At 45.6% G+C, this 19417-nt stretch overlaps 1 protein-coding gene across 5 annotated transcripts in view; it reads left to right on the top strand.

The window, feature by feature from the left end:
- The window catches only part of si:ch211-117c9.5 (sodium- and chloride-dependent creatine transporter 1), a 101209-nt gene that overhangs the window by 69497 nt on the left and 12295 nt on the right, over nt 1-19417 (top strand). For all 5 annotated transcript variants that reach the window (XM_045693006.1, XM_045693007.1, XM_045693005.1 and 2 more), the window contains exons 6-7: nt 17626-17760; nt 17847-17950. In XM_045693006.1, coding sequence (XP_045548962.1) covers nt 17626-17760; nt 17847-17950 — 239 coding nt within the window. The remainder of the gene's footprint in view (nt 1-17625; nt 17761-17846; nt 17951-19417) is intronic.

Genomic DNA, 19417 nt, shown 5'->3' on the forward strand with positions numbered 1-19417 from the left:
CACAGCTCTGTTCCCTTCTCTGTAGGTAGTGTACTTCACAGCTCTGTTGCCTTCTCTGTAGGTAGTGTATTTCACAGCTCTGTTCCCTTCTCTGTAGGTAGTGTACTTCACAGCTCTGTTTCCTTCTCTGTAGGTAGTGTACTTCACAGCTCTGTTCCCTTCTCTGTAGGTAGTGTACTTCACAGCTCTGTTCCCTTCTCTGTAGGTAGTGTACTTCACAGCTCTGTTCCCTTCTCTGTAGGTAGTGTACTTCACAGCTCTGTTCCCTTCTCTGTAGGTAGTGTACTTCACACCTCTGTTTCCCTTCCTGTAGGTAGTGTACTTCACAGCTCTGTTTCCTTCCCTGTAGGTAGTGTACTTCACAGCTCTGTTCCCTTCTCTGTAGGTAGTGTACTTCACAGCTCTGTTCCCTTCTCTGTAGGTAGTGTACTTCACAGCTCTGTTCCCTTCTCTGTAGGTAGTGTACTTCACATCTCTGTTTCCATCCCTGTAGGTAGTGTACTTCACAGCTCTGTTCCCTTCCCTGTAGGTAGTGTACTTCACAGCTCTGTTCCCTTCTCTGTAGGTAGTGTACTCCACAACTCTGTTTCCTTCTCTGTAGATAGTGTACTTCACAGCTCTGTTCCCTTACCTGTAGGTAGTGTACTTCACATCTCTGTTTCCATCCCTGTAGGTAGTGTACTTCACAGCTCTGTTTCCATCCCTGTAGGTAGTCTGCTTCACAAGTCTATTCCCTCACCTGTAGATAGTGTACTTCACAGCTCTGTTCCCTTACCTGTAGGTAGTGTACTTCACATCTCTGTTTCCTTCTCTGTAGGAAGTGTACTTCACAGCTCTGTTCCCTTCTCTGTAGGTAGTGTACTTCACAGCTCTGTTCCCTTCTCTGTAGGCAGTGTACTTCACAGCTCTGTTCCCTCTCTGTAGGTAGTGTACTTCACAGCTCTGTTCCCTCACCTGTAGGTAGTGTACTTCACAGCTCTGTTCCCTTCTCTGTAGGTAGTGTACTTCACATCTCTGTTTCCTTCCCTGTAGGTAGTGTACTTCACAGCTCTGTTCCCTTCTCTGTAGGTAGTGTACTTCACAGCTCTGTTTCCTTCTCTGTAGGTAGTGTACTTCACAGCTCTGTTCCCTTCTCTGTAGGTAGTGTACTTCACAGCTCTGTTCCCTTCTCTGTAGGTAGTGTACTTCACAGCTCTGTTTCCTTCTCTGTAGGTAGTGTACTTCACAGCTCTGTTCCCTTCTCTGTAGGTAGTGTACTTCACAGCTCTGTTCCCTTCTCTGTAGGTAGTGTACTTCACAGCTCTGTTCCCTTCTCTGTAGGTAGTGTACTTCACAGCTCTGTTTCCTTCTCTGTAGGTAGTGTACTTCACAGCTCTGTTCCCTTCTCTGTAGGTAGTGTACTTCACAGCTCTGTTCCCTTCTCTGTAGGTAGTGTACTTCACAGCTCTGTTCCCTTCTCTGTAGGTAGTGTACTTCACAGCTCTGTTCCCTTCTCTGTAGGTAGTGTACTTCACAGCTCTGTTCCCTTCTCTGTAGGTAGTGTACTTCACAGCTCTGTTTCCATCCCTGTAGGTAGTGTACTTCACTTCTCTGTTTCCTTCCCTGTAGGTAGTGTACTTCACAGCTCTGTTCCCTTCTCTGTAGGTAGTGTACTTCACAGCTCTGTTCCCTTCTCTGTAGGTAGTGTACTTCACAGCTCTGTTCCCTTCTCTGTAGGTTGTGTACTTCACAGCTCTGTTCCCTTCTCTGTAGGTAGTGTACTTCACAGCTCTGTTCCCTTCTCTTTAGGTAGTGTACTTCACAGCTCTCTTCCCTTCTCTGTAGGTAGTGTACTTCACAGCTCTGTTCCCTTCTCTGTAGGTAGTGTACTTCACAGCTCTGTTTCCTTCTCTGTAGGTAGTGTACTTCACAGCTCTGTTCCCTTCTCTGTAGGTAGTGTACTTCACAGCTCTGTTCCCTTCTCTGTAGGTAGTGTACTTCACATCTCTGTTTCCTTCCCTGTAGGTAGTGTACTTCACAGCTCTGTTCCCTTACCTGTAGGTAGTGTACTTCACAGCTCTGTTTCCATCTCTGTAGGTAGTGTACTTCACAGCTCTGTTCCCTTCTCTGTAGGTAGTGTACTTCAAAGCTCTGTTCCCTTCTCTGTAGGTAGTGTACTTCACAGCTCTGTTTCCTTCACTGTAGGTAGTGTACTTCACAGCTCTGTTCCCTTCTCTGTAGGTAGTGTACTTCACAGCTCTGTTCCCTTCTCTGTAGGTAGTGTACTTCACAGCTCTGTTTCCTTCTCTGTAGATAGTGTACTTCACAGCTCTGTTCCCTTACCTGTCGGTAGTGTACTTCACATCTCTGTTTCCATCCCTGTAGGTAGTGTACTTCACAGCTCTGTTTCCATCCCTGTAGGTAGTCTACTTCACAAGTCTGTTCCCTTACCTGTAGGTAGTGTACTTCACAGCTCTGTTCCCTTCTCTGTAGGTAGTGTACTTCACAGCTCTATTCCCTCACCTGTAGATAGTGTACTTCACAGCTCTGTTCCCTCACCTGTAGATAGTGTGCTTCACATCTCTGTTCCCTTACCTGTAGGTAGTGTACTTCACAGCTCTGTTTCCTTCCCTGTAGGTAGTGTACTTCACAGCTCTGTTCCCTTCTCTGTAGGTAGTGTACTTCACAGCTCTGTTTCCTTCTCTGTAGATAGTGTACTTCACAGCTCTGTTCCCTTCTCTGTAGGTAGTGTACTTCACAGCTCTGTTCCCTTCTCTGTAGGTAGTGTACTTCACAGCTCTGTTCCCTTCTCTGTAGGTAGTGTACTTCACAGCTCTGTTCCCTTCTCTGTAGGTAGTGTACTTCACAGCTCTGTTCCCTTACCTGTAGGTAGTGTACTTCACAGCTCTGTTCCCTTCTCTGTAGGTAGTGTACTTCACATCTCTGTTTCCATCCCTGTAGGTAGTGTACTTCACAGCTCTGTTCCCTTCTCTGTAGGTAGTGTACTTCACATCTCTGTTTCCTTCTCTGTAGGTAGTGTACTTCACAGCTCTGTTTCCTTCTCTGTAGGTAGTGTACTTCACAGCTCTGTTTCCTTCTCTGTAGGTAGTGTACTTCACAGCTCTGTTCCCTTCTCTGTAGGTAGTGTACTTCACAGCTCTGTTTCCTTCCCTGTAGGTAGTGTACTTCACAGCTCTGTTTCCTTCCCTGTAGGTAGTGTACTTCACAGCTCTGTTCCCTTCTCTGTAGGTAGTGTATTTCACAGCTCTGTTCCCTTCTCTGTAGGTAGTGTACTTCACATCTCTGTTTCCTTCTCTGTAGGTAGTGTACTTCACATCTCTGTTTCCTTCTCTGTAGGTAGTGTACTCCACAACTCTGTTCCCTTCTCTGGTGGTAGTGTACTTCACAGCTCTGTTCCCTTACCTGTAGGTAGTGTACTTCACATCTCTGTTTCCATCCCTGTAGGTAGTGTACTTCACAGCTCTGTTCCCTTCTTTGTAGGTAGTGTACTTCACAGCTCTGTTCCCTTCTCTGTAGGTAGTGTACTTCACAGCTCTGTTTCCATCCCTGTAGGTAGTGTACTTCACATCTCTGTTTCCTTCCCTGTAGGTAGTGTACTTCACAGCTCTGTTCCCTTCTCTGTAGGTAGTGTACTCCACAACTCTGTTTCCTTCTCTGTAGATAGTGTACTTCACAGCTCTGTTCCCTTACCTGTAGGTAGTGTACTTCACATCTCTGTTTCCATCCCTGTAGGTAGTGTACTTCACAGCTCTGTTTCCATCCCTGTAGGTAGTCTACTTCACAAGTCTGTTCCCTCACCTGTAGATAGTGTACTTCACAGCTCTGTTCCCTTACCTGTAGGTAGTGTACTTCACATCTCTGTTTCCTTCCCTGTGGGTAGTGTACTTCACAGCTCTGTTCCCTTCTCTGTAGGTAGTGTACTTCACAGCTCTGTACCCTTCTCTGTAGGCAGTGTACTTCACAGCTCTGTTCCCTCTCTGTAGGTAGTGTACTTCACAGCTCTGTTTCCTTCTCTGTAGGTAGTGTACTACACAGCTCTGTTCCCTTCTCTGTAGGTAGTGTACTTCACATCTCTGTTTCCTTCCCTGTAGGTAGTGTACTTCACAGCTCTGTTCCCTTCTCTGTAGGTAGTGTACTTCACATCTCTGTTTCACTTCTCTGTAGGTAGTGTACTTCACAGCTCTGTTCCCTTCTCTGTAGGTAGTGTACTTCACAGCTCTGTTTCCTTCTCTGTAGGTAGTGTACTTCACAGCTCTGTTCCCTTCTCTGTAGGTAGTGTACTTCACAGCTCTGTTCCCTTCTCTGTAGGTAGTGTACTTCACAGCTCTGTTCCCTTCTCTGTAGGTAGTGTACTTCACAGCTCTGTTCCCTTCTCTGTAGGTAGTGTACTTCACAGCTCTGTTTCCTTCTCTGTAGGTAGTGTACTTCACAGCTCTGTTCCCTTCTCTGTAGGTAGTGTACTTCACAGCTCTGTTCCCTTCTCTGTAGGTAGTGTACTTCACAGCTCTGTTCCCTTCTCTGTAGGTAGTGTACTTCACAGCTCTGTTTCCTTCTCTGTAGGTAGTGTACTTCACAGCTCTGTTCCCTTCTCTGTAGGTAGTGTACTTCACAGCTCTGTTCCCTTCTCTGTAGGTAGTGTACTTCACAGCTCTGTTCCCTTCTCTGTAGGTAGTGTACTTCACAGCTCTGTTCCCTTCTCTGTAGGTAGTGTACTTCACAGCTCTGTTCCCTTCTCTGTAGGTAGTGTACTTCACAGCTCTGTTTCCATCCCTGTAGGTAGTGTACTTCACTTCTCTGTTTCCTTCCCTGTAGGTAGTGTACTTCACAGCTCTGTTCCCTTCTCTGTAGGTAGTGTACTTCACAGCTCTGTTCCCTTCTCTGTAGGTAGTGTACTTTACAGCTCTGTTCCCTTCTCTGTAGGTAGTGTACTTCACAGCTCTGTTCCCTTCTCTGTAGGTAGTGTACTTCACAGCTCTGTTTCCTTCTCTTTAGGTAGTGTACTTCACAGCTCTGTTCCCTTCTCTGTAGGTAGTGTACTTCACAGCTCTGTTCCCTTCTCTGTAGGTAGTGTAATTCACAGCTCTGTTTCCTTCTCTGTAGGTAGTGTACTTCACAGCTCTGTTCCCTTCTCTGTAGGTAGTGTACTTCACAGCTCTGTTCCCTTCTCTGTAGGTAGTGTACTTCACATCTCTGTTTCCTTCTCTGTAGGTAGTGTACTTCACAGCTCTGTTCCCTTACCTGTAGGTAGTGTACTTCACAGCTCTGTTTCCATCCCTGTAGGTAGTGTACTTCACCACTCTGTTCCCTTCTCTGTAGGTAGTGTACTTCACAGCTCTGTTTCCATCCCTGTAGGTAGTGTACTTCACAGCTCTGTTCCCTTCTCTGTAGGTAGTGTACTTCAAAGCTCTGTTCCCTTCTCTGTAGGTAGTGTACTTCACAGCTCTGTTTCCTTCACTGTAGGTAGTGTACTTCACAGCTCTGTTCCCTTCTCTGTAGGTAGTGTACTTCACAGCTCTGTTCCCTTACCTGTCGGTAGTGTACTTCACATCTCTGTTTCCATCCCTGTAGGTAGTGTACTTCACAGCTCTGTTTCCATCCCTGTAGGTAGTCTACTTCACAAGTCTGTTCCCTTACCTGTAGGTAGTGTACTTCACAGCTCTATTCCCTTCTCTGTAGGTAGTGTACTTCACAGCTCTGTTCCCTCACCTGTAGATAGTGTACTTCACAGCTCTGTTCCCTCACCTGTAGATAGTGTGCTTCACATCTCTGTTCCCTTACCTGTAGGTAGTGTACTTCACAGCTCTGTTTCCTTCCCTGTAGGTAGTGTACTTCACAGCTCTGTTCCCTTCTCTGTAGGTAGTGTACTTCACAGCTCTGTTTCCTTCTCTGTAGGTAGTGTACTTCACAGCTCTGTTCCCTTCTCTGTAGGTAGTGTACTTCACAGCTCTGTTCCCTTCTCTGTAGGTAGTGTACTTCACAGCTCTGTTCCCTTCTCTGTAGGTAGTGTACTTCACAGCTCTGTTCCCTTCTCTGTAGGTAGTGTACTTCACAGCTCTGTTCCCTTACCTGTAGGTAGTGTACTTCACAGCTCTGTTCCCTTCTCTGTAGGTAGTGTACTTCACATCTCTGTTTCCATCCCTGTAGGTAGTGTACTTCACAGCTCTGTTCCCTTCTCTGTAGGTAGTGTACTTCACATCTCTGTTTCCTTCTCTGTAGGTAGTGTACTTCACAGCTCTGTTCCCTTACCTGTAGGTAGTGTACTTCACATCTCTGTTTCCATCCCTGTAGGTAGTGTACTTCACAGCTCTGTTCCCTTCTTTGTAGGTAGTGTACTTCACAGCTCTGTTTCCATCCCTGTAGGTAGTGTACTTCACAGCTCTGTTTCCTTCCTTGTAGGTAGTGTACTTCACAGCTCTGTTCCCTTCTCTGTAGGTAGTGTACTTCACATCTCTGTTTCCTTCTCTGTAGGTAGTGTACTTCACAGCTCTGTTTCCTTCTCTGTAGGTAGTGTACTTCACAGCTCTGTTCCCTTCTCTGTAGGTAGTGTACTTCACAGCTCTGTTCCCTTCTCTGTAGGTAGTGTACTTCACAGCTCTGTTTCCATCCCTGTAGGTAGTGTACTTCACATCTCTGTTTCCTTCCCTGTAGGTAGTGTACTTCACAGCTCTGTTCCCTTCTCTGTAGGTAGTGTACTCCACAACTCTGTTTCCTTCTCTGTAGATAGTGTACTTCACAGCTCTGTTCCCTTACCTGTAGGTAGTGTACTTCACATCTCTGTTTCCATCCCTGTAGGTAGTGTACTTCACAGCTCTGTTTCCATCCCTGTAGGTAGTGTACTTCACATCTCTGTTTCCTTCCCTGTAGGTAGTGTACTTCACAGCTCTGTTCCCTTCTCTGTAGGTAGTGTACTCCACAACTCTGTTTCCTTCTCTGTAGATAGTGTACTTCACAGCTCTGTTCCCTTACCTGTAGGTAGTGTACTTCACATCTCTGTTTCCATCCCTGTAGGTAGTGTACTTCACAGCTCTGTTTCCTTCTCTGTAGGTAGTGTACTTCACAGCTCTGTTCCCTTACCTGTAGGTAGTGTACTTCACATCTCTGTTTCCATCCCTGTAGGTAGTGTACTTCACAGCTCTGTTTCCATCCCTGTAGGTAGTCTACTTCACAAGTCTGTTCCCTTACCTGTAGGTAGTGTACTTCACAGCTCTGTTCCCTCACCTGTAGGTAGTGTACTTCACAGCTCTGTTCCCTTACCTGTAGGTAGTGTACTTCACAGCTCTGTTCCCTTCTCTGTAGGTAGTGTACTTCACAGCTCTGTTTCCTTCTCTGTAGGTAGTGTACTTCACAGCTCTGTTCCCTTCTCTGTAGGTAGTGTACTTCACAGCTCTGTTCCCTTCTCTGTAGGTAGTGTACTTCACAGCTCTGTTTCCTTCTCTGTAGGTAGTGTACTTCACAGCTCTGTTCCCTTCTCTGTAGGTAGTGTACTTCACAGCTCTGTTCCCTTCTCTGTAGGTAGTGTACTTCACAGCTCTGTTCCCTTCTCTGTAGGTAGTGTACTTCACAGCTCTGTTCCCTTCTCTGTAGGTAGTGTACTTCACAGCTCTGTTCCCTTCTCTGTAGGTAGTGTACTTCACAGCTCTGTTTCCATCCCTGTAGGTAGTGTACTTCACAGCTCTGTTCCCTTACCTGTAGGTAGTGTACTTCACAGCTCTTTTCCCTTCTCTGTAGGTAGTGTACTCCACAACTCTGTTTCCTTCTCTGTAGATAGTGTACTTCACAGCTCTGTTCCCTTACCTGTAGGTAGTGTACTTCACATCTCTGTTTCCATCCCTGTAGGTAGTGTACTTCACAGCTCTGTTTCCATCCCTGTAGGTAGTGTACTTCACAGCTCTGTTTCCTTCCCTGTAGGTAGTGTACTTCACAGCTCTGTTCCCTTCTCTGTAGGTAGTGTACTCCACAACTCTGTTTCCTTCTCTGTAGATAGTGTACTTCACAGCTCTGTTCCCTTACCTGTAGGTAGTGTACTTCACATCTCTGTTTCCATCCCTGTAGGTAGTGTACTTCACAGCTCTGTTTCCATCCCTGTAGGTAGTGTACTTCACATCTCTGTTTCCATCCCTGTAGGTAGTCTGCTTCACAAGTCTATTCCCTCACCTGTAGATAGTGTACTTCACAGCTCTGTTCCCTTACCTGTAGGTAGTGTACTTCACATCTCTGTTTCCTTCTCTGTAGGTAGTGTACTACACAGCTCTGTTCCCTTCTCTGTAGGTAGTGTACTTCACTCTCTGTTTCCTTCCCTGTAGGTAGTGTACTTCACAGCTCTGTTCCCTTCTCTGTAGGTAGTGTACTTCACAGCTCTGTTTCACTTCTCTGTAGGTAGTGTATTTCACAGCTCTGTTCCCTTCTCTGTAGGTAGTGTACTTCACTCTCTGTTTCCTTCTCTGTAGGTAGTGTACTTCACAGCTCTGTTCCCTTCTCTGTAGGTAGTGTACTTCACAGCTCTGTTCCCTTCTCTGTAGGTAGTGTATTTCACAGCTCTGTTCCCTTCTCTGTAGGTAGTGTACTTCACAGCTCTGTTCCCTTCTCTGTAGGTAGTGTACTTCACAGCTCTGTTCCCTTCTCTGTAGGTAGTGTACTTCACAGCTCTGTTCCCTTCTCTGTAGGTAGTGTACTTCACAGCTCTGTTTCCATCCCTGTAGGTAGTGTACTTCACTTCTCTGTTTCCTTCCCTGTAGGTAGTGTACTTCACAGCTCTGTTCCCTTCTCTGTAGGTAGTGTACTTCACAGCTCTGTTCCCTTCTCTGTAGGTAGTGTACTTCACAGCTCTGTTCCCTTCTCTGTAGGTAGTGTACTTCACAGCTCTGTTCCCTTCTCTGTAGGTAGTGTACTTCACAGCTCTGTTCCCTTCTCTTTAGGTAGTGTACTTCACAGCTCTCTTCCCTTCTCTGTAGGTAGTGTACTTCACAGCTCTGTTCCCTTCTCTGTAGGTAGTGTAATTCACAGCTCTGTTTCCTTCTCTGTAGGTAGTGTACTTCACAGCTCTGTTCCCTTCTCTGTAGGTAGTGTACTTCACAGCTCTGTTCCCTTCTCTGTAGGTAGTGTACTTCACATCTCTGTTTCCTTCTCTGTAGGTAGTGTACTTCACAGCTCTGTTCCCTTACCTTTAGGTAGTGTACTTCACAGCTCTGTTTCCATCCCTGTAGGTAGTGTACTTCACCGCTCTGTTCCCTTCTCTGTAGGTAGTGTACTTCACAGCTCTGTTTCCATCCCTGTAGGTAGTGTACTTCACAGCTCTGTTTCCTTCCCTGTCGGTAGTGTACTTCACAGCTCTGTTCCCTTCTCTGTAGGTAGTGTACTTCACAGCTCTGTTCCCTTCTCTGTAGGTAGTGTACTTCACAGCTCTGTTCCCTTCTCTGTAGGTAGTGTACTTCACAGCTCTGTTTCCTTCACTGTAGGTAGTGTACTTCACAGCTCTGTTCCCTTCTCTGTAGGTAGTGTACTTCACAGCTCTGTTTCCTTCACTGTAGGTAGTGTACTTCACAGCTCTGTTCCCTTCTCTGTAGGTAGTGTACTTCACATCTCTGTTTCCATCCCTGTAGGTAGTGTACTTCACAGCTCTGTTTCCATCCCTGTAGGTAGTCTACTTCACAAGTCTGTTCCCTTACCTGTAGGTAGTGTACTTCACAGCTCTATTCCCTTCTCTGTAGGTAGTGTACTTCACAGCTCTGTTCCCTCACCTGTAGATAGTGTACTTCACATCTCTGTTCCCTTACCTGTAGGTAGTGTACTTCACAGCTCTGTTTCCTTCACTGTAGGTAGTGTACTTCACAGCTCTGTTCCCTTCTCTGTAGGTAGTGTACTTCACAACTCTGTTTCCTTCTCTGTAGATAGTGTACTTCACAGCTCTGTTCCCTTCTCTGTAGGTAGTGTACTTCACAGCTCTGTTCCCTTCTCTGTAGGTAGTGTACTTCACAGCTCTGTTCCCTTCTCTGTAGGTAGTGTACTTCACAGCTCTGTTCCCTTCTCTGTAGGTAGTGTACTTCACAGCTCTGTTCCCTTACCTGTAGGTAGTGTACTTCACAGCTCTGTTCCCTTCTCTGTAGGTAGTGTACTTCACATCTCTGTTTCCATCCCTGTAGGTAGTGTACTTCACAGCTCTGTTCCCTTCTTTGTAGGTAGTGTACTTCACAGCTCTGTTTCCATCCCTGTAGGTAGTGTACTTCACAGCTCTGTTTCCTTCCTTGTAGGTAGTGTACTTCACAGCTCTGTTCCCTTCTCTGTAGGTAGTGTACTTCACATCTCTGTTTCCTTCTCTGTAGGTAGTGTACTTCACAGCTCTGTTCCCTTACCTGTAGGTAGTGTACTTCACATCTCTGTTTCCATCCCTGTAGGTAGTGTACTTCACAGCTCTGTTTCCATCCCTGTAGGTAGTCTACTTCACAAGTCTGTTCCCTTACCTGGAGGTAGTGTACTTCACAGCTCTGTTCCCTCACCTGTAGATAGTGTACTTCACAGCTCTGTTCCCTTACCTGTAGGTAGTGTACTTCACATCTCTGTTTCCTTCTCTGTAGGTAGTGTACTTCACAGCTCTGTTCCCTTACCTGTAGGTAGTGTACTTCACATCTCTGTTTCCATCCCTGTAGGTAGTGTACTTCACAGCTCTGTTTCCATCCCTGTAGGTAGTCTACTTCACAAGTCTGTTCCCTTACCTGGAGGTAGTGTACTTCACAGCTCTGTTCCCTCACCTGTAGATAGTGTACTTCACAGCTCTGTTCCCTTACCTGTAGGTAGTGCACTTCACATCTCTGTTTCCTTCCCTGTAGGTAGTGTACTTCACAGCTCTGTTCCCTTCTCTGTAGGTAGTGTACTTCACAGCTCTGTACCCTTCTCTGTAGGCAGTGTACTTCACAGCTCTGTTCCCTCTCTGTAGGTAGTGTACTTCACAGCTCTGTTTCCTTCTCTGTAGGTAGTGTACTACACAGCTCTGTTCCCTTCTCTGTAGGTAGTGTACTTCACATCTCTGTTTCCTTCCCTGTAGGTAGTGTACTTCACAGCTCTGTTCCCTTCTCTGTAGGTAGTGTACTTCACAGCTCTGTTTCACTTCTCTGTAGGTAGTGTACTTCACAGCTCTGTTCCCTTCTCTGTAGGTAGTGTACTTCACAGCTCTGTTCCCTTACCTGTAGGTAGTGTACTTCACAGCTCTGTTTCCATCCCTGTAGGTAGTGTACTTCACCGCTCTGTTCCCTTCTCTGTAGGTAGTGTACTTCACAGCTCTGTTTCCTTCCCTGTAGGTAGTGTACTTCACAGCTCTGTTCCCTTCTCTGTAGGTAGTGTACTTCACAGCTCTGTTCCCTTCTCTGTAGGTAGTGTACTTCACAGCTCTGTTCCCTTCTCTGTAGGTAGTGTACTTCACAGCTCTGTTTCCTTCACTGTAGGTAGTGTACTTCACAGCTCTGTTCCCTTCTCTGTAGGTAGTGTACTTCACAGCTCTGTTCCCTTCTCTGTAGGTAGTGTACTTCACAGCTCTGTTTCCTTCTCTGTAGATAGTGTACTTCACAGCTCTGTTCCCTTACCTGTAGGTAGTGTACTTCACATCTCTGTTTCCATCCCTGTAGGTAGTGTACTTCACAGCTCTGTTTCCATCCCTGTAGGTAGTCTACTTCACAAGTCTGTTCCCTTACCTGTAGGCAGTGTACTTCACAGCTCTGTTCCCTTCTCTGTAGGTAGTGTACTTCACAGCTCTGTACCCTTCTCTGTAGGTAGTGTACTTCACAGCTCTGTTCCCTGACCTGTAGGTAGTGTACTTCACATCTCTGTTTCCATCCCTGTAGGTAGTGTACTTCACAGCTCTGTTCCCTTCTCTGTAGGTAGTGTACTCCACAACTCTGTTTCCTTCTCTGTAGATAGTGTACTTCACAGCTCTGTTCCCTTACCTGTAGGTAGTGTACTTCACATCTCTGTTTCCATCCCTGTAGGTAGTGTACTTCACAGCTCTGTTCCCTTCTCTGTAGGTAGTGTACTTCACAGCTCTGTTTCCTTCTCTGTAGATAGTGTACTTCACAGCTCTGTTCCCTTACCTGTAGGTAGTGTACTTCACAGCTCTATTCCCTTCTCTGTAGGTAGTGTACTTCACAGCTCTGTTCCCTCACCTGTAGATAGTGTACTTCACATCTCTGTTCCCTTACCTGTAGGTAGTGTACTTCACAGCTCTGTTTCCTTCACTGTAGGTAGTGTACTTCACAGCTCTGTTCCCTTCTCTGTAGGTAGTGTACTTCACAACTCTGTTTCCTTCTCTGTAGATAGTGTACTTCACAGCTCTGTTCCCTTCTCTGTAGGTAGTGTACTTCACAGCTCTGTTCCCTTCTCTGTAGGTAGTGTACTTCACAGCTCTGTTCCCTTCTCTGTAGGTAGTGTACTTCACAGCTCTGTTCCCTTCTCTGTAGGTAGTGTACTTCACAGCTCTGTTCCCTTACCTGTAGGTAGTGTACTTCACAGCTCTGTTTCCTTCTCTGTAGGTAGTGTACTTCACAGCTCTGTTCCCTTCTCTGTAGGTAGTGTACTTCACAGCTCTGTTTCCTTCTCTGTAGGTAGTGTACTTCACAGCTCTGTTCCCTTCTCTGTAGGTAGTGTACTTCACAGCTCTGTTCCCTTCTCTGTAGGTAGTGTACTTCACAGCTCTGTTCCCTTCTCTGTAGGTAGTGTACTTCACAGCTCTGTTCCCTTCTCTGTAGGTAGTGTACTTCACAGCTCTGTTCCCTTACCTGTAGGTAGTGTACTTCACAGCTCTGTTCCCTTCTCTGTAGGTAGTGTACTTCACATCTCTGTTTCCTTCTCTGTAGGTAGTGTACTTCACAGCTCTGTTCCCTTACCTGTAGGTAGTGTACTTCACAGCTCTGTTTCCATCCCTGTAGGTAGTGTACTTCACATCTCTGTTTCCATCCCTGTAGGTAGTGTACTTCACAGCTCTGTTCCCTTCTTTGTAGGTAGTGTACTTCACAGCTCTGTTTCCATCCCTGTAGGTAGTGTACTTCACAGCTCTGTTTCCTTCCCTGTAGGTAGTGTACTTCACAGCTCTGTTCCCTTCTCTGTAGGTAGTGTACTTCACATCTCTGTTTCCTTCTCTGTAGGTAGTGTACTTCACAGCTCTGTTTCCATCCCTGTAGGTAGTGTACTTCACAGCTCTGTTTCCATCCCTGTAGGTAGTGTACTTCACAGCTCTGTTTCCTTCCTTGTAGGTAGTGTACTTCACAGCTCTGTTCCCTTCTCTGTAGGTAGTGTACTTCACATCTCTGTTTCCTTCTCTGTAGATAGTGTACTTCACAGCTCTGTTCCCTTACCTGTAGGTAGTGTACTTCACATCTCTGTTTCCATCCCTGTAGGTAGTGTACTTCACAGCTCTGTTTCCATCCCTGTAGGTAGTCTACTTCACAAGTCTGTTCCCTTACCTGGAGGTAGTGTACTTCACAGCTCTGTTCCCTCACCTGTAGATAGTGTACTTCACTGCTCTGTTCCCTTACCTGTAGGTAGTGTACTTCACATCTCTGTTTCCATCCCTGTAGGTAGTGTATTTCACAGCTCTGTTTCCATCCCTGTAGGTAGTCTACTTCACAAGTCTGTTCCCTTACCTGGAGGTAGTGTACTTCACAGCTCTGTTCCCTCACCTGTAGATAGTGTACTTCACAGCTCTGTTCCCTTACCTGTAGGTAGTGTACTTCACATCTCTGTTTCCTTCCCTGTAGGTAGTGTACTTCACAGCTCTGTTCCCTTCTCTGTAGGTAGTGTACTTCACAGCTCTGTACCCTTCTCTGTAGGCAGTGTACTTCACAGGTCTGTTCCCTCTCTGTAGGTAGTGTACTTCACATCTCTGTTTCCTTCTCTGTAGGTAGTGTACTACACAGCTCTGTTCCCTTCTCTGTAGGTAGTGTACTTCACATCTCTGTTTCCTTCCCTGTAGGTAGTGTACTTCACATCTCTGTTCCCTTCTCTGTAGGTAGTGTACTTCACAGCTCTGTTTCACTTCTCTGTAGGTAGTGTACTTCACAGCTCTGTTCCCTTCTCTGTAGGTAGTGTACTTCACAGCTCTGTTCCCTTACCTGTAGGTAGTGTACTTCACAGCTCTGTTTCCATCCCTGTAGGTAGTGTACTTCACCGCTCTGTTCCCATCTCTGTAGGTAGTGTACTTCACAGCTCTGTTTCCTTCTCTGTAGGTAGTGTACTTCACAGCTCTGTTCCCTTCTCTGTAGGTAGTGTACTTCACAGCTCTGTTCCCTTCTCTGTAGGTAGTGTACTTCAAAGCTCTGTTCCCTTCTCTGTAGGTAGTGTACTTCACAGCTCTGTTTCCTTCACTGTAGGTAGTGTACTTCACAGCTCTGTTCCCTTCTCTGTAGGTAGTGTACTTCACAGCTCTGTTCCCTTCTCTGTAGGTAGTGTACTTCACAGCTCTGTTTCCTTCTCTGTAGATAGTGTACTTCACAGCTCTGTTTCCTTCTCTGTAGGTAGTGTACTTCACAGCTCTGTTTCCTTCACTGTAGGTAGTGTACTTCACAGCTCTGTTCCCTTCTCTGTAGGTAGTGTACTTCACAGCTCTGTTCCCTTCTCTGTAGGTAGTGTACTTCACAGCTCTGTTTCCTTCTCTGTAGATAGTGTACTTCACAGCTCTGTTCCCTTACCTGTAGGTAGTGTACTTCACAGCTCTGTTCCCTTACCTGTAGGTAGTGTACTTCACATCTCTGTTTCCATCCCTGTAGGTAGTGTACTTCACAGCTCTGTTTCCATCCCTGTAGGTAGTCTACTTCACAAGTCTGTTCCCTTACCTGTAGGCAGTGTACTTCACAGCTCTGTTCCCTTCTCTGTAGGTAGTGTACTTCACAGCTCTGTACCCTTCTCTGTAGGTAGTGTACTTCACAGCTCTGTTCCCTTACCTGTAGGTAGTGTACTTCACATCTCTGTTTCCATCCCTGTAGGTAGTGTACTTCACAGCTCTGTTCCCTTCTCTGTAGGTAGTGTACTCCACAACTCTGTTTCCTTCTCTGTAGATAGTGTACTTCACATCTCTGTTTCCTTCTCTGTAGGTAGTGTACTTCACATCTCTGTTTCCTTCTCTGTAGGTAGTGTACTTCACAGCTCTGTTCCCTTACCTGTAGGTAGTGTACTTCACATCTCTGTTTCCATCCCTGTAGGTAGTGTACTTCACAGCTCTGTTTACATCCCTGTAGGTAGTGTACTTCACATCTCTGTTTCCTTCCCTGTAGGTAGTGTACTTCACAGCTCTGTTCCCTTCTCTGTAGGTAGTGTACTCCACAACTCTGTTTCCTTCTCTGTAGGTAGTGTACTCCACAGCTCTGTTCCCTTCTCTGTAGGTAGTGTACTCCACAGCTCTGTTCCCTTCTCTGTAGGTAGTGTACTCCACAGCTCTGTTCCCTTCTCTGTAGGTAGTGTACTCCACAGCTCTGTTCCCTTCTCTGTAGGTAGTGTACTTCACAGCTCTGTTCCCTTACCTGTAGGTAGTGTACTTCACATCTCTGTTTCCATCACTGTAGGTAGTGTACTTCACAGCTCTGTTTCCATCCCTGTAGGTAGTGTACTTCACAGCTCTGTTTCCATCCCTGTAGGTAGTCTGCTTCACAAGTCTATTCCCTCACCTGTAGATAGTGTACTTCACAGCTCTGTTCCCTTACCTGTAGGTAGTGTACTTCACATCTCTGTTTCCTTCCCTGTAGGTAGTGTACTTCACAGCTCTGTTCCCTTCTCTGTAGGTAGTGTACTTCACAGCTCTGTTTCCTTCTCTGTAGGTAGTGTACTTCACAGCTCTGTTTCCTTCTCTGTAGGTAGTGTACTACACAGCTCTGTTCCCTTCTCTGTAGGTAGTGTACTTCACTCTCTGTTTCCTTCCCTGTAGGTAGTGTACTTCACAGCTCTGTTCCCTTCTCTGTAGGTAGTGTACTTCACAGCTCTGTTTCACTTCTCTGTAGGTAGTGTACTTCACAGCTCTGTTCCCTTCTCTGTAGGTAGTGTACTTCACTCTCTGTTTCCTTCTCTGTAGGTAGTGTACTTCACAGCTCTGTTCCCTTCTCTGTAGGTAGTGTACTTCACTCTCTGTTTCCTTCTCTGTAGGTAGTGTACTTCACAGCTCTGTTCCCTTCTCTGTAGGTAGTGTACTTCACAGCTCTGTTCCCTTCTCTGTAGGTAGTGTATTTCACAGCTCTGTTCCCTTCTCTGTAGGTAGTGTACTTCACAGCTCTGTTCCCTTCTCTGTAGGTAGTGTACTTCACAGCTCTGTTCCCTTCTCTGTAGGTAGTGTACTTCACAGCTCTGTTCCCTTCTCTGTAGGTAGTGTACTTCACAGCTCTGTTTCCATCCCTGTAGGTAGTGTACTTCACTTCTCTGTTTCCTTCCCTGTAGGTAGTGTACTTCACAGCTCTGTTCCCTTCTCTGTAGGTAGTGTACTTCACAGCTCTGTTCCCTTCTCTGTAGGTAGTGTACTTCACAGCTCTGTTCCCTTCTCTTTAGGTAGTGTACTTCACAGCTCTCTTCCCTTCTCTGTAGGTAGTGTACTTCACAGCTCTGTTCCCTTCTCTGTAGGTAGTGTAATTCACAGCTCTGTTTCCTTCTCTGTAGGTAGTGTACTTCACAGCTCTGTTCCCTTCTCTGTAGGTAGTGTACTTCACAGCTCTGTTCCCTTCTCTGTAGGTAGTGTACTTCACAGCTCTGTTCCCTTCTCTGTAGGTAGTGTACTTCACATCTCTGTTTCCTTCTCTGTAGGTAGTGTACTTCACAGCTCTGTTCCCTTACCTGTAGGTAGTGTACTTCACAGCTCTGTTTCCATCCCTGTAGGTAGTGTACTTCACCACTCTGTTCCCTTCTCTGTAGGTAGTGTACTTCACAGCTCTGTTTCCATCCCTGTAGGTAGTGTACTTCACAGCTCTGTTTCCTTCCCTGTCGGTAGTGTACTTCACAGCTCTGTTCCCTTCTCTGTAGGTAGTGTACTTCAGAGCTCTGTTCCCTTCTCTGTAGGTAGTGTACTTCACAACTCTGTTTCCTTCTCTGTAGGTAGTGTACTTCACAGCTCTGTTCCCTTCTCTGTAGGTAGTGTACTTCACAGCTCTGTTTCCTTCTCTGTAGATAGTGTACTTCACAGCTCTGTTCCCTTACCTGTCGGTAGTGTACTTCACATCTCTGTTTCCATCCCTGTAGGTAGTGTACTTCACAGCTCTGTTCCCTTACCTGTAGGTAGTGTACTTCACATCTCTGTTTCCATCCCTGTAGGTAGTGTACTTCACAGCTCTGTTTCCATCCCTGTAGGTAGTGTACTTCACAGCTCTGTTCCCTTCTCTGTAGGTAGTGTACTTCACATCTCTGTTTCCTTCTCTGTAGGTAGTGTACTTCACAGCTCTGTTTCCTTCTCTGTAGGTAGTGTACATCACAGCTCTGTTCCCTTACCTGTAGGTAGTGTACTTCACATCTCTGTTTCCATCCCTGTAGGTAGTGTACTTCACAGCTCTGTTTCCATCCCTGTAGGTAGTGTACTTCACAGCTCTGTTCCCTTCTCTGTAGGTAGTGTACTTCACATCTCTGTTTCCTTCTCTGTAGGTAGTGTACTTCACATCTCTGTTTCCTTCTCTGTAGGTAGTGTACTTCACAGCTCTGTTCCCTTACCTGGTCCTGGTGGTTCTGTTGGCCCATGGTGTAACCTTACCTGGAGCGCTGGATGGGATTGTGTACTACCTGAAACCAGACTGGTCCAAACTCTGGGAAGCCCAGGTATGGTGTGTACAGTACAGACAGCATGTGTTGCACAGGGATATGCAAGGATTGTTTTAACATAAATATTCATGTTGTGTTCCTAGGTGTGGATCGATGCTGGCACACAGATCTTCTTCTCCTATGCCATTGGTCTGGGTGCTTTAACTGCCCTGGGCAGCTACAACCGCTTCCACAACAACTGCTACCAGTAAGTATGACAAAAAAGCACAGTTAGACCATAAACCCCATCAACCACTGCTACCAAACATGACCACAAAGTCGATCCCCCCAAAAACTGCAGGGATAATTAGTTATTGGTTTATTTTTTGTAGGATAAAATGTAAGAGAAAAAAAAGCATTGTCTTGAACTTCCATTATTCTCCCAAGAGTGTCTGAGTATAACATCTAATAATCAGAGTGAGTCAGCTCCCTCACTAGTCCCACTGCTGCAGCAGGTCTGGGTTGAATGGCTGAGATGCTTCTAGCATGTGTTTATCCTAAACTGACTCAGAAATGTAAACAAACCCAACTTCCTAAAATGGCAGTTTTCTGGACGTTGCCAATAATATGGATGTTTTTTAATAGATACCAAGTCTCGACACTAATGTTAGGCCTTAGCAGGAATTTATGGAATGTCCATTTAGGAGTAGCCTTTCAATGACTTTGTTCTATTCTTTTTTGTTTACCTTAGTTAGAAATGTACATGCAGTCTCAGTTATGAAGGTGTTCATATTAGCTAGTCATGGCCCTCTGATGTAGGCTATATGATAACCATAAACTGTAAATGAGGGTAAACTGAGGGCATGAGAGAGTTTGAGTTTTGATTTGGTTTCTAGGTCTAGTAGATGACGGAGCTGATGAATGGTTTTGATTTGGTTTCTAGGTCTAGTAGATGACGGAGCTGATGAATTGTTTTGATTTGGTTTCTAGGTCTAGTAGATGACGGAGCTGATGAATGGTTTTGATTTGGTTTCTAGGTCTAGTAGATGACGGAGCTGATGAATGGTTTTGATTTGGTTTCTAGGTCTAGTAGATGACGGAGCTGATGAATAGTTTTGATTTGGTTTCTAGGTCTAGTAGATGACGGAGCTGATGAATGGTTTTGATTTGGTTTCTAGGTCTAGTAGATGACGGAGCTGATGAATAGTTTTGATTTGGTTTCTAGGTCTAGTAGATGACGGAGCTGATGAATGGTTTTGATTTGGTTTCTAGGTCTAGTAGATGACGGAGCTGATGAATAGTTTTGATTTGGTTTCTAGGTCTAGTAGATGACGGAGCTGATGAATGGTTTTGATTTGGTTTCTAGGTCTAGTAGATGACGGAGCTGATGAATAGTTTTGATTTGGTTTCTAGGTCTAGTAGATGACGGAGCTGATGAATGGTTTTGATTTGGTTTCTAGGTCTAGTAGATGACGGAGCTGATGAATGGTTTTGATTTGGTTTCTAGGTCTAGTAGATGACGGAGCTGATGAATAGTTTTGATTTGGTTTCTAGGTCTAGTAGATGACGGAGCTGATGAATGGACCTGTTAAAACAATGCTTCATCATCAGGGACCAATCAGCACATTCACCTCCTTTCCCAAATCAGCACATTCACCTCCTGTCCACAAATCACTCTCAACATACAGTAGCCATGAACTATTATCTGGACCTCTGATGATGATGATTCCAAATG

Source organism: Salmo salar, chromosome ssa13, assembly GCF_905237065.1.
Source record: "Salmo salar chromosome ssa13, Ssal_v3.1, whole genome shotgun sequence".
Classification (NCBI taxonomy): domain Eukaryota; kingdom Metazoa; phylum Chordata; class Actinopteri; order Salmoniformes; family Salmonidae; genus Salmo; species Salmo salar.